This window comes from Haplochromis burtoni, unplaced genomic scaffold (genome assembly GCF_018398535.1).
Source record: "Haplochromis burtoni strain Fernald_Lab_line unplaced genomic scaffold, NCSU_Asbu1 Contig_17, whole genome shotgun sequence".
Taxonomy (NCBI): domain Eukaryota; kingdom Metazoa; phylum Chordata; class Actinopteri; order Cichliformes; family Cichlidae; genus Haplochromis; species Haplochromis burtoni.
The window spans coordinates 2736479-2752095 of record NW_024582378.1 but is presented as its reverse complement, the minus strand read 5'-3'; the positions used below and the strand labels follow the sequence as shown (position 1 = coordinate 2752095).

Here is a 15617-nt window from a genome sequence, read left to right as displayed (position 1 = left end):
GGCAGGGGGTGTCCCAACTCCTGTTAATCAACACTTTCCCTTCCAGAGTATCATTTTGGTCTCACCAGTCACTTGTGATCCACTAATCATCAACTACACCTTCATTCCTTCCAAAGAGGTTTACATATTTGCTCGGCAAGCAAAAAGCTGCTGGTTCGCGTCCAGCCAGAGACCTAAATTCTCTCAGGGTTACATCAGGAAGGGCATCTGGCTTAAAAATCTGCCAAAACAAAACATGCAGGGCTGCCTGGTCAGTTGACAAAAGATCAGCTGACAGTAGCACTCAGGTGCTGATGATCAAATGCTCTTTATTAACTGATCAGCAGGTGAGCACTTCTATAAAAGCAGAGGTTTTGCCAGTTTTCCTGGTAACCAGGTGCGTGGTAGCTGTGCACTGCTCATGTTGAATGTTAAAGTTAAAGTGTGTCCTGATGATGTCATCATGTCCCCGAGAGGCAGCAGTGCTGAATAAAAATATATTTTAAATGACCTGGAAGGCACGAGATCTTACTAATATATTGCAAAGCCATCCATTGGGCTGATCTAAACTGTGCCTATTTTTATAGATAACAGCTGTAGAAATGCTGCATTCCCCTGATTATAATGACAGATGGCACTTACACTGTGATGCTCAAAGCTCGCCAAAACATACATTTTATCAAATCATGACCCAGTCACTTAAAGAGATCCTCAAACCTTGATGAAAGTGTTTTGATGTAAGAGTGGAGAACCTTTGAATTTTCTCTTTCAGCAGCTGGGTCATGATTTCTGGAAATAAATGTTATTACCTTTGAGCACCACAAGGTAAGAGGCATTTACTTCCACTGTAATCAAAAGAAGGGGTTTATTTCTGCAGCTGAGTTCCAAAACTCAGGTAAATCTTACTAAAACAATCAAACAGAGGACAGGCCAGAGGAAAATAAGTAAGATTTTCCCTTTAATGTCCCCTTTTTTGCCCGCTTCAGATGCCAAACATGGCAGAAAAATTACTTCAATGCATTTTGTTAAACAATAAAAAAAGAATCAAACTGCATTTCATTTAAACAAACACAATAAAACAGAATCTGCAAAGTATTGTTTCTTTAATTTCCCTAAAACAGTAAAGAATCATATTCATTTGCCTTAAGTTTTCTTCATGTTTAGCCTTTCTCGTACTACTGTGGCACACCTCAAAAAAACCCTGAAACTGACGAAGACTGGAGATATTGATGTTTTTCAGAGTTAATCGTTACACAGTTTCCTACCATTCTGGCTCATTTCATTTTTTAGATATATAAATGATGCTCTAAATTGTATTGCTTGTAGGACAGATTAGTTTGTCTGTGAAGGTTCTCAGTCATCCAGGTCATCGTAGTCTAAGGAGCTTGGAAAGAAAAGCGTCTGGACTTCTTTAAGTTGTTTGAAGACATTTCACCTCTAATCCGAGAAGCTTCTTCAGTTCTAAGGTCAAATGTCGGAGAATCCCAGATTAGATTAGATTAGATTATGTAAGGAATTGCAGCTTCATAAAGCAAGATGACCTACTTTTCTGAGTGTGCTGGTAGTGTAAAAACACAACATCCTTCTATTTACCACCAACTTTATAAGATATTAATTAATATTAGCAATTTACCCAAAAAAATTCCTCTGTGCTAAATATCAATTAGAGGCTTAAAACTGCAGGGAGAATGACCATTTTCACCCACATTAAAGCCACATTCATCATGTAGGTCTTCCCCCACTAGAGGGAGCTCTGCGCAGTCGTGCAACATTCATTGATGACTAGAAAGAAGTTTATCCAGGAACCTCTGAAGCAACTCTCAAACCTTCAGCGGATACTGTCTCTGCTGTGAAGCAATTAATCTATTCTGTTTAATGGGAACAATACTTTTCATGAAAAAAGGAAAATATTTAATATTATTAATATTAATATTATTGAATATTTAATTGTTATTTTTAATATATAATCAAACTAACACATCAGTCTAACCGGGATGGGAACCTTTGTTGTATTCACCTCCACCATCCTCTCTTCTTTTCTCCCCCACTTTGACTTAAACTCTTATCCTTGAGCCACTGAGCAGGTTAACGCCTGAAGGAAAAGCTGTGTGTGTGTGTGTGCGTGTGTGTGTGTGTGTGTGCGTGTGTGCGTGTGTGATTAGGTTTCAGGGGCTGGGACAGATGATCTGTTTGTGACTGGGCCAGTTTGTGAGGAGCAAAGATAAAGTTATCAGAGCAGGCCTAAGTGTTATCACCACTGCAACACAAACTGAGTTTTAGCACACATGGTCAGAGGGATCAGTGTCTCGTCGTTAGCCTTGAAGACAAGAGCTGTGGGTACATGGGGACTGGTATTTATCAGCTTGTTATAAATTGGATGTGGTCCATTTAATGAAAATAGATGCGATGCAGATTTATTCATTCACTGATCATTATGATCATTAAGCCTTTTCAACTTTGTCCTGCTGATTGTTTCAGGTAGTGCTTTGAGCTAGTTTGGGCTTTTATGAAAGGGTGAAAGTGCTTCACTGTTAAGGACAGGGATACTCCTGATTTAGTGCATGAGAAAAAATGAGCTTCATGGTGAAATGAGAGTAAATGTTTCATGCTGATTGTTTTTGATCAAACCCTTGATGATGATTCCTGTCTATGTGATTAAACTGAAGCCTTTTTAAAGACTTTAAAAATAAAAGAGGTGTTTGATATGGGTCTAAAACATCTGGGTAAAGTCTAAACTAACAATATTGAAGAACGGTGATACATAACCTGTTAATAAAAATAGATTTATCTGATGTGTAAATGCTAATTAATGATGAAGAATCTATGAGGAGACTAGTTTGGGTTGTATCTAAAATGCATGTTGAGGCTTTAGATAAGGCGCGCCAAACTCTTCTTACATTGTGGGCAATATTCAGTCCCCTTTGAGCTTAAGCATGGCAGACCCATATGCAACTACTGCCCAATTAAAAACCTCAAATGGACATCGGATCCCTGATATTTCTTATGAATTTTCAAGAAGACCCCTCAGTTTTTCTACATTATAATGAAAAGTTTCTGCAGTAAATCAAAGAAAATTGTCAGAACGGCTCCTTAAAGTGTAAAATTACTCATGAAAAAAGTACCGGCATCTCTTTACTGTGATTTTATCAAATAATTAAAAACAAAAATGTTTGTTAATTGTCAGAAAATGTTCTATTTTTAACCCACTGTGAAAACAACACAGAAGTACACTCATGACCATGTAAAACTGTTTAGTTGCTCATTATCGCAAATATCTAATCAGCTGTGCAAGCCATGCATTTAGGAATAAAGACATGGTCACGATGGCCCGGAGTTCAAATTGAGCAATGGTGAAGAAAGATGATTTTTGAAAAAATATATACAAAATCAGCAGCAGTTCTCTGTTCTCTTAAATGTCTTGTTATTACCAGAGAAGAAGCAGCAGAAGACCACACCAGGCGCCACAAGGAATCTGAGTATACAATTCACACAAGTTCACCAAAATTAGACAATAGAAATTAAGAAAAATGTCGGGGGTCATTGTCAGTTGGACATTCTGTCACATCCCCACGAAGAGGTCTAGAGGTGTGAGTTTCGGGACCGGTAACAAATGTGGGGGCTCATCTGGGATATGAATGAAAGGAACAGCGATTAGGATTTGGTGTGTTGTTTGCAGGTCGCTTGTTTATTTCTACTGTATCTGGTACAATCTCCCCAGTTATTGATATCGATATCACGGCACAATGTCAAATAGACACACTGATCTCTCCAAAGTGTGAAATGGACACACATGCAGATGCTGTAGTATCAGTAGGGGGAGATAATATACAGTATTTAAAGCCAAGAAGTCAACAGTGACCAAGGATATGAAGTACATTCCAGGGTCCTTTGATGCCAGAAACAGTTAAGTTAGTTGGCTAATATGTATTTACATGTAAATGTGTTATTAATGTCTCTTTAAAGGCTGTCCTTTGATCCTTTTATCATTTTAATGTCAGCTTGAAATAAAAGATCTCCCTCTGCTGGTACTGTAGAGTACTGCTAGCCTGATATTAGCAAGTTGAAAAAACAGGATCTTTTCTGTTACTATTTTAATGGAATAATAACAAGAAAAACATCTATGTTTCTGTCATTTACTGTGTATCTATTACTACTATGGATCATGTCTTTGTAGAACTGCAGAAAACACTGTTTAAAGTCCATAATTTATTCCCTCCTCATTTGCAGTTTTCACATTTTCCAAAGCCAACCAGTGGACCAAACTGGACCCTTTCACAGGCCAGTTTTGGCTGCCCCTGTCCATATGTTTGCAACCCTGGTTTAGATGGAGGATCAAATCGAGAAAAATAAATAATTATAAATCAACCCTTACAGATCTACTTGATGATATGCCAGTGACATCTGTGGGAATGATGATTTTCTTTGGTTGTTTGGTTATTTATAAAATTTGAGAGGCTGCTTGTCAGAAAAACGAGCCCATAATATAACACAACATTACATAAGCCCATAGTCAGTAAAAAATGTCCTTTCCACTTTCATACACACACAGGCAGGACACTCCCCTCCCCCATGCACACGCAGTTCCTTTGGCGCCCATGCTCACCATATGGGCTGATCACACAGCTCAGGGTATTAACAGCTATTTGCCTGCATGGGGAGAAATGTTGTTTTAGATGTTGTTACCAAGCACTCCCAGTGTTGACACTTCCATAGCAAATGACCATACCATAAAATGATGAAGCTGTCACCTGGGCTAAAGTCCACTTTACAATGCAGACCTCACACTGTGGGAGTTTGGCCCACCGGTCACCTCAACTTATATCAAGACTATTGCTTTAGATTAAGCAGCTTTCATCAGTGTCTACTTTGGGGTCAGCTTATATGTAATGTTTATAATGACCTTATTGTAAGTAATTCTTTAACAATAAATAACCCTTTGAATGTTGAATATTAACTTCACATTAAGAGTTCAAAGTGGTAGTGGGAGCACTATCTGACCCCAGTGCTAGTTAAAGTTCTACTAACTTTATGTTGAAACGTGGAACGATCTCCAGTTTGGTTTTACCAGAACATATCCGTAGCTGATTATAAGCTGTGATATGGACGATCTGCACTTGGTGCGCAGAGGTAAAATGAGTAAATCTAGCAGAGAGGATTATCATGTTGACTTTTTAAAGCTGAAACTGTATCACTACAGTCCATGACTCTGAGGCTGAGTCAAGATCTCAATAAAAATACTGAGCAGCTGTAAATGATGACTCTCCCTTTGTTGCATTAAACATTTAGCAGTTGGTGAATAAAATAACTGTGTTTTTACTTTGTACTCTCGTCCTCTCTCTTTTGAGACTAGCTAAAGGCAACTATTCTTGCTTGAATAGTACCTCACTGTCCTGAAAGTTCGTGCTGAATTTGGAAAAAGCAGATTTGCTTAAATCTTAGGGAGCCGAGAGGAATACTAGAAACAGTTAAATATTGCTTGGCTTTCTTTTGTTAGCTGGCCTAAAAACCCCAGCTTGAGATAATGGGCATAGCGATGGTAGTCATTATTAACGTTCTCTTTTAATCTGTTTCAGGCAGTGTACACACTCGTGTGGTTTTTTATGTGACTCTTCTTCCTCGCAAAATGATCCCTATGAGTGACACCCAGTCCAATTCAGAGAGATTATCCGATAATGGTAGTGATAAAATATCTATAAGGAATATAAAAATATGATTGTAAACTAGAACACACAAAAACTGCAGGGGTAATGCTCCACAAAATCGTTAACCTGGCACATAGAGCAGTAAAATAAACATTCTAATTGAAATTACCTTTATTGCCGAATGAGCACTCAGTGCTGCTGCTGCTTATTTTTGAAGTGATGTACGGTTCACATTAGAGCTCTAAAACTTTACAGTGGATACACTGAAACATTACAAGTTACAGTCCAGCAGCCTATTCAGCTTTAATTTGATGTTATAATGACCGCACCTTTGGCCACATCCACCTCCAGTTTGTGCTGTTGTAACTTTACAGCTTGGCATCATTTGTGAAGTTAGTAAGGTAGGGTTAATAACTTGCACACATGAGTCACCCTGCAGAGGATGTGGGTCACACTTAAAACCTGCTGTAAAATGATGAACTGGTGAAAAGTGGCTCCTCCAGATGATTTTAAACTAAAGCTCTGAACATAACCTGCTCCAGTTTTGCTTTCAGCAGAAGTTATCATGGTGACTTTAAGCCTGACATAACTTACCAACTTATTTATGTCTTGTACACCACTAAATTAAACCAAATTAATTTAAGGTGATTTTAAATGACCTGGTGGTAGTAACGTAACTTTTGCCTTCCCTGTTTGTTAGCCTCAGACAGACAGTGATGTCGTTCCTGTATTTTACTGGACTATTTCACATGAGGATTGGTGTGTCTATATGTGCGTGCGTTTGTATTCCTAGTGTGTGCGACCATCATAGTTTGTACTGCTATCTATCTTATCCAGGACAGTATCCTGGTTAAATAAATGTTAAGTAAATAAAATAAAATCTGCTGAGTTAGTTTTTATGTCCTCAGTTGACTGTAGGGAACTAGCAAAATATTCAAACATGTTAAAAACCTGTTTTATTCAAAAAGTCTTTTTTAAAATTAGTGTTTGTGTAGATTAAATAAACAGAATTTTTTACTTAATTTAGTGCTGTCAGCGTTAATTTTTTTAAAAATGACGTTAACAGTTAACGTGGGACTGCACGGCACTAACGCACTAACGCGCTAACAAGCTAACCGCGCTAACGCCGTGCAGCCCCACGCACGGGGCGATCCGCATTAACTCGCTAACTGAGATTTGCCGCGTTAATGTGGTTATGCCGTTAACTTCTTTTTAACGAGATTAACGCTGACAGCACCAATTTAATTGCATAATTTTCTAGGCTGTATTTCACCCATTTCCAGCCTTTTTGCTAATGTTTATCTGAGAAAGTAGTGGTATTAACAGTACCCACTGACTATCTTCCTAGGGTGACCATATTTTGATTTCCAAAAAGAGGACACTTGGCCCAGTCATGAAGAACTTTAATGATACTGTTTGCTTAAAGAAAATGTTAACATATTTAAACGATGCCTTCTCTGTGCGGTTAATGAATGTTGAAATAAAAAATGTCATATGGGCTTTTTCAAGTAAACAAGTGCTAAAAATTAACTTAAAAACCCCTCAAATTAAATAATGGTACAGAAATAAGGCCTCATCTGTATAATTTTTTTTTTTTTACCAGTACTGGGACTTTACGAGGAAATTTCTTTTGCAGTTGATCTGAAATGCTTCACTTGCGCTTTGGCATCTTTTAAACATCATCAGGCGCACAGCAGCGCGCTGTCTGTCCCGTCTGTGAGCACAGAACAACCACTCACGAAGCAGCAGCTCAGGATGACGTCACACATATGGGTAGGCCTATAGAAAAACCCGGACATTTTCATTGATCTCAAAACTCCTCCCAGACGGCCCGGACAGAACGTGAAAAGTGGACATGTCCAGGGAAAAGAGGACAGTTGGTCACCCTACCATAACCATGAGTATGGCATCAACCGTTTCACACCAAAGTTTTGGGCACATAATTGTCATAGTTGGCATTTTGGATTTACTTCAAGTACAGTTTGATTACTTTTAGTTTTCTTTTCTTCTTGTAGATTTTCACAAAAAAGTTCTACATTTGCTGGTCGCTAGCTAACACTATAGTGTTAGCTAACACTAGAACGTTATATATTTCATGTCAGTTTCATTGTTTTTTGTGTTTGACTGTATTTGTTATATGTAAAAGATTAAATTCTTTTTCATCAAGCTAGCATGAGCTGGGCAAGTGTCTCAGAGACAAAACTGCATAAAACCAAACAATGCAAGACCCAGATTATTGAGGAAACGCTAGGTGTTTGAAAGCTTGCAAAAAACTTAGCTAGTCCCAAACAAAACATTATTTTCTCAATCTGTTTTCACTGATAGACTGTTGTTCTCAATCCTAACCATCATTGTACCATAAACTGAAGCACCAAGCCTATGGGTGGAAAAGTCATAAACTCATAAATTAAGCAAATAACTCAGCTACTAAAGGAAGTATGTGTATAAATCAATAGCCTAGATGGCTCAAGCAACACTTTTATTTGACAGCTATAGAAAGCAGATTATATTTTTATATTTATTTATTTATTTACAACATAGTGATTGCAAAGCTTTTCACTAGGAAATTACAGTATTTGAGCAAAATGCCAAATTAATCTTAAGAAAATGTTATCAATAAAATTTAATTATTTAGCTTAAAGGAAATATCGGTATTTACTTACAAAGATTTTTTACCTTTATAAATGAACACAAAAGCTTATGTATTCTTGTTTCTATACAAAAAAACTTTTTTATAGTTAAACAGTCTACCCTTTATACTGAAACAAAACATCAAATGTGAAGGACATTAGGAAGATTAACTCATAAAATTAAATACATTTAACCCACTAGATGAGTAGTATCTGTCAATAAGATACACATATCAGATAAAATATAAATACATTTCATACTATTATGTAAATGTTTTGATCAGCTAAGGATTATTTTCTGGCCATCAGTCAAGCAATCAAAATAGCAAAGTGGTGAAACAGACATTATTATGTCTTCCTCTTGGCCCATGAGATCATAATCTTGAATATACATATACTATACATATATCAGTTTATTCCTTCTTGAGCCATTCAGACATTTAGGCCTTACTCTATCCACTCAGCATGGTCAGGATTAAGTCTGATCTCAGGATAGGACATGTTTCATCTGACGCTCTACATCCACTTCGATCCTTATTGTGCAACAGCTGGTCTTAGATCTTCCCTGTGTACTTCAATATACCAAAGATACCACCACCTGCAATAAAAATGGATTAACTATTATTCATTTATTAATGTCTCGCAAAAACAAATATGAGTCCAAGACTAGTCGAGAAATTACTGATTAAATACTCAAAATTGTGAAACACTGTAACAAAAGTCTCAATTATTATTTTCTATCATGTCATTTATCTTAGAGAACCAATTTCTTTCCTAAGAATATTGTAATCCTTTACAACTATCACTAATACATTTTCATAATTTTTACAACTTATTTCCTTCTATATTTGCATATTTTCGTGCCAATAGGCTCCTGTATCTGTAAATAATATTCTCGGTTGCTATGGCTCATCCCCAATGCCATCCTGGTTAATGAATAACATTAAATATTGATAGAGGAAGCAGAAATGATGGTAAATTCATGCTCGTGTGTAGTACTGACCGACTGCTCCCACACCGGCAATGGAGCCAATGGTGATGCCCGCTATAGCGCCCGGTGAAAGCCCTGAATTGGATTCCTTAACAATCTCAGTCGTAGGAACTGATTCAGTAGAATTAGTTATAATGGTGGGGATAATGGTGGTGGTGTTGGATGCGCCGTCTGTGGTCGTGTTGGATGCCCCGTCTGTGGTCGTGCTGGATACGTTAGTTGAGGCAGTGGTTTCTGGTGCGATGCTAGTTGATGTAATGTTCTCTCCTCCACACAGAAATACTGACAGGACGATCAAAAAGGGTTAAAAGGCAAGATCATGCAAAGGTTTCCCAAAAGGTTAACAAACCTCTGTTCCTGTGATGCTCACAGAAACTAGTCACAACTTCTGCCTTAAAACATGTTTTTTTAAACAAAACATTTTCTAAAATTTATTAAAAATGCTTCCAGATTAAAGATATCAGTTTTCAGCCGTTGACATTTATTGTCCAATATCAAGATAATGGAGTTCAGTGTTGCATTCTTAATGGGAGAATGTCATAGATAATAAACTCAACCTTTGCTCTAATGACACTATTGAACCCCCCCCCCCCCCCCCCCCCCCCGAAGGCCTATCCCTTTCAAGCATTTCAACATTTCCTACTCTGTCTAAATGGCCTCCCATCAAGCTTCCCTTTGATTCCCGGGAAATGCTTTAACTTTGGTCCACCACCATTAAAATTCGCTACGATGGTACGCTACGACTATGATTAGATTCTATGCTAACACCATGAAACAGATCATCCTTCACACAAAAAATGAAAGGTCAGTCTAGATATAGATGTGGCCGAAATTAACCATAAAAACTTTTTCAACTTTAAAAAAAAATCATAAACTATGAAATAAACAAAGTTATTTGATGTATATATGCTGAATATTTCAGTCAGCTTCCATTTGAGGGCAAAGTGGCCAGAGATGTTTTTAAGATAATCTTGTTGTGATGCTTTGTGTGTGAATAACAGTTAATTAATAATCTTTAGTTATTCTCTTCACACTCTCTTTAAAAAAAGGTTTTGTCTTCCCTTTTCTAAAAGGATCATTTTTAAAGGTTTATGTATTGTAATTTTTTTACCTGTGGTAAGAAGGCAAAAAGCCGGTAGAACAAGACTCAGCTTCATTGTGCTTTGAAATAAATTGACGTAGTCAAAGAGACTCCTCAGGTCAAAAGCTGCATGAAAAACATAAAAGCACAAACATGACGGTGAGTTAATTTCTCTAAAATCTCTCACTTGCAGACAGAAAATCATGAATTTATCATGTGAGACAGATAAGAGTAACTTCAATCAAACTCAGTCATCAATAATATGTGGGTATAATGTATTATACAAGGCAAAAATAATAAAAAATATATTTTTAAATAAATGCCAATTGAGCCTAAATGAATTTCCATGTCATGGCTCGATATCACCAAGAAATCACTAATTTGTAAATACAGTTATAAAAAACACAAAAACTCTCAAGCGAGTATTTGTGGTCACATCAAAGGTAATAAGAGTATTTACCCCGATGCCACAGCAGTCTATGAATGAATCCAAAAGATTTAAGAAAACCTCAAGAGAAAAACTGACTTACTCACCTGAGAGGGTGTCACTGATGCCTTGCTTCCCTTCTGCCTCTCATCGGATATATTCAGACAGCTACTTTTATGACCCTGTTATCACCCACCCAGTCATTTCCAGCCCTCCCACATATAATAGCATGTTACCAGAGGTCAATCTGGAGGATAGTGTTGCAACATGTACAGGATTATCAATACTTTCCAAGGAGATGTAATTGGTGTGCGCTTAGTGCATGGACATGCATAAGGAAGTACTTCTTCCTGTGTGATAGTAAAGCTAAGGTGCTAGGAGTGTGGGCAGGCAAAGCAGTATAGGCCAGCTTATGACGTTTTAGTCCTGTCTGTGTTTTTAACTTCACCTGAGTGTCTTAAACCGTCAGAAAAGTGAATAATATGTGATATGACTGCAGCCAAGCCCTTTATAGAAGAAAGTAGTTGTGAAGATGTCAGATAATCTATAATGTAATAAAGCAAGTGGTAACATCAAAAACAGGCTATCTTTAAGAGAAGGGAAGGTCATCTGCAAGGCACCTGTTGTGGCCGAATTCCTTTTTTTCTCTCACAGGCAAGAACGGAATTACATAATCATGTTACAAATTAATCTGGTATTGATATTTTCCATACAATTTTCCTATTAGTACTCGATAATCATTAACTTTTCCCTTGATTTCGCCTCGTGTTGTATCTACTTTACTATGTATTTTTGAGGAAAACTTGCAAAAAAAAGAGGGAGCCATAGCAACTGTTTCTACAGAGTTACACTTACCCGAAAATGTTCAGCACGTCACATACGAGGTCTTTGCGTTGTTTTTACTTGCTTCTTCACCTTATCTTTGAGGCACTTGCTAGCAGTGGTGGCTGGAAAGACTAAATACAGAGGCTACAGAGCTGGGTAAATCGTGGTCACTGCCTCCTGTTTGCTCAGCTTGGCGAGCTGTCCAGCCGACTGTTTTTGAAAACACACCGTCACTATAGCACAGCAGCATGTCCTTAACACAATTTGGCGTGAAAGAGTCAAAGCTGCCAGTGTTTTTTCCCCCCACAGTGACTAGCAACTGTACAACAAATGCAGCGATGGGAGAGTTTCACTTTTTCTGAGCCGGTGAAAAAGGCCCACTGTTGATGATCATGTGTGAACTTTAAAAGTTTACTACATTCTAGAGAGCAATATGTCAAGTGTACTCTTGAAATTTTTGATATTCTTGAATTTCCAGTTTTCTTGGAAAGTTTTGAAAAGTTATGCAAGCAAATCGGGGATCAGAATGAGCTAGAAATGCAATTTAAGTGACTTTCAATGTAGCATGGCTAGTGAAAACTTTAGGCTTTGTAGTAAACGGTCTAAAAAGGAGGAAATATGCAGTGAGAGTCAGTTCTTCTTGTTGGTGTTGTATGCAGAGGCATCTCTGAAGCCACAATGCAGATGGGGAGATGTGATGGCCCACTATGCCCTGCTTTCCTTCTCATCTGCAGGTACCGATGATACTGGCAACACCTGGGCCCAGTGTGTCAGAGCAAGATATATGTTTTTTAAATGGGGGAAAAGGAAAGAGGAAAAAAGGAAATCTAGTTTTAAATGCTACTCGGCTACATGAGCCAAGAGCTTCCTCAGCAGATCTGTGCTCTCTTCTCAGTTGTATGTCATCTGCTATTATTGGATTGGGTTTAAGCAGCGCAAGCGTGCTAGCAAGACAAACCATTAAGTGCTTTAATGCACCGCAAGTAGAATTTATAAATGGTTTCTGCATCTCACTGTGAGCCACAGAAGTGATTTGCTGGAGGGATAACCTGGGTTTGACTTTTGCCGAGGCCTCTTGTTTTTGTTCTTTAACAAAACAGTCGAGGAAAAAGAGAGAAAAGAAAAAAGAAAAAGAAATTGGTGTGTGTTTCCAGAATGATATTCATACATGAGGCTTCTTTGTATTTTCAAGTCTTTAAAGTGAGCAGTGGATATTCATTTCAGCTCATTGTTGACTGAAAGTTTGGACGCTCAAAAGCCCAAAGGGGTGAACAAGTAGGTGGACAAGAAACTCTAACAGGCTCTGTGATCCATATCACCCAAGAGCCAAGAAACTAAACAAACAAATAAATGAAATGACCAGAAAAGTAATTTCTTACATTTTTTGTTTGAGTGTAAACACGATTCATCCAAATATCAGTGCAGAACTTCACAAACAAATGTAACAAATGGGCTTGTTTAGCAAATGAAAGAAGAAAAAAGTGCAGAGAGGTTAAACTGACCTGTATTTGAAAGAAGCCACCAACTAAGAATTATTTTGTTAAACAAAAACAGGATGAAACTAATTGGCATCGAAGTGATTGGGAATGTTTAGCAAGATAATATGCATATTGAGGATTCAAATGGAGGCTGTAGCAACTTTGGCTGCCTCACTTCAAATCTAATATTTGACGCTTTAAAGCATTTTGAGAATCAGTTCTTATATAGCAGTTTTTTACTCAACCTAAACGCCTCATTTACCTGAACACTTTTTTCTATGCTCAAGTGCTTTCTAACATTCCTGCAGTTAGTATCTTGCCCAAGGATATTTGGCATGCAGACTGAAGCAACCAGGGATCAAACCACCAACCTTCCAATTAGAAGACTACCTGCTCTGCCTCTTGATGCACAGCCACCCCCAGTGAGGTAAAGGTATCTATATAATGATTTAAAACTATCGGGACTTCCGAGTCTGTACGCTGATGACAGCAGCTGCTCGAAAAGATCGAATAACATAAAAGCTGTCTAAACAAAAGTGCCACTTCAGTTCAAACTCGATGGCCTCTGACCTGAGGATAATGTGTAATAAAAATATAACTTTGTAGTTGAAAAATAATGCGACATGATGAAATAAGTCACTAGAATAAAGGTGTTAAATTGTACTGTCTATAAACTCGCCAAGCAAAAGCAATTATTTAAAAAAGCAAATGTCTGAGAAAGGATCCTTGTGGAACCCCTGAGCGAAAATTAGTTTTCATTAAACATGAAAACTATGATGTGGGATGTGTGAATATTAACCCCATCTTCTAGTCAGTTTCATTATTATGCAATTTGCGTTCTTAGTTACGTTTTTCAGGAAATGCAATTCCAGCCTGGATTATTCCAGGGAACAATGCAAACATACAGAAGATAATTTGTTCTTGGACCACATCCAAGTTATACATCAGCGAAGGATGAAGGATGGCTGTGCAGGACTTTGTACTGTTAGGTGAAGAGAAAGTTGCTCTCTACTTTTCATAGAGACATATTGTAGTTTTAACTACATTTTTTTGTATAGCTACCAAGTAAATTCCTATAACTCTTGAGATCATCACATCACAATTATGTCAGAGAGGCGAAACCCTCTACAGTAATATCTGTAGTAATTACAAAGGTGGAAAAGGGTATATTTTTATGGGGCAAAAGATAAAATGAAAGTTATTTTTATCACACGTATTATGTTAAAGGCTAACAGGTTGGAGTCATATAAAATGAGCTCAGTGATCAGATTAGGTTTCTTCAAGGACATTCAAAGCCAACGCACACTTTAGACTTTACACTTTGGATTTCTTCAGGCCAACCAATCACTGACAGCCTTTCATTATGTGTTTTTCTCTCTGTGTATGCTTTCACTGCATTGGCAGTGTGTTTAGAGTCATTTTCAGGTTGATAAATGAAGCAGTTACCAATAAGAATTTTTCCAGATACTACAGCATGGGGAATCAAAATCTGATGGTACTTTTCTGTGTTCATAATTCCATCAATTTTTACAAGATCTCCAACACCAGTGACTGAAACGCAGCCCCAAACCGTGACAGAGCCTCCACTGTGTTTTACAGATGACTGTAGACACTCACTGTTGTAAGGAGGAAATCACTTATGTTATCACTGGTTTTCAGTCCAGCTTGTGTAATTTGGCATACATCAGCATTTCCCTGTTTAACTTCCTTAAGAATGGCATCTCAACAGTAGGGCTGCCACAAATTTTTTTTGATAGTCGACTAGTCACCAATTATTTTTGCGATTAGTCGACTAAGCTCATGCATCCAGTGGACGTAAAACGTACAGCTTATTGCACCAGCATGCATCTGCTCTTATATAACTATCATTACCTTACAGCTTGAAGTGTTAAGGTATGTGCTAACTAAAAATAAAGACATTATGATAGTTTATCACACTTTTAATGAAATTTGCAGATTGTCTCGGTGGAGACCAACTCAACAGTCTGCTCTTTGCTCCCTCAAATATAACAGGACAATAGCTCACATTTCTGTTTAATCAGTTTTCTGTTTGATGTTTATTCAGCTGTGTGAAAACTATAACTTTAATCTCAGCCAAACCGATTTACTCAGGAACTAATAAAACACTGAAAAAAGCCAGACAATAACATTTTTAAGTTATCTAAGTAAGCTGCCCCCAACCCTGCAAGAGTTGAGGCTCGGGTGTGAAATTTATGGTTTTCAGGATTTTTATCATTAACTCTGTTTCCCTGGGTCTTTTCCTGTTTTGTAGTTGTGTGTCTCATTTTGAAAGAAATATTTACATGTTACCATAGCGACCAGAGAGCATTAAGGGGCATAGAGGAGGATTTACTCTCAATGTTGTTAGTGCATTTCAGGAGGACGCTGCTAAAAAAGTTACACAGTTACACAGTGAATTCACGTTTATTATTTTATTTACAAAATACCACAGTTTTTGTCTTGGTCGTATCATTTTTTTCAGACAAATTCTTCACCCACTTGTCCACATCCTCTGTATCGCATCCTTGTCTCTTCTGGTCACTGAGGACACGCTCCGTATTTTG

General features: G+C 37.6%; 1 protein-coding gene across 2 annotated transcripts in view; it reads left to right on the top strand.

The window, feature by feature from the left end:
* Positions 1 to 11948: 11948 nt before the first annotated feature.
* Positions 11949 to 15617, top strand: part of tlcd3a (TLC domain containing 3A) — a 55847-nt gene continuing 52178 nt past the window's right edge. Inside the window, exon 1 of one of the 2 annotated variants that reach the window (XM_042218306.1) lies at positions 11949 to 13480. In XM_042218306.1, coding sequence (XP_042074240.1) covers positions 13332 to 13480 — 149 coding nt within the window. In that variant the 5' untranslated portion in view covers positions 11949 to 13331. The remainder of the gene's footprint in view (positions 13481 to 15617) is intronic. The other variant, XM_042218305.1, reaches the window with a different exon arrangement.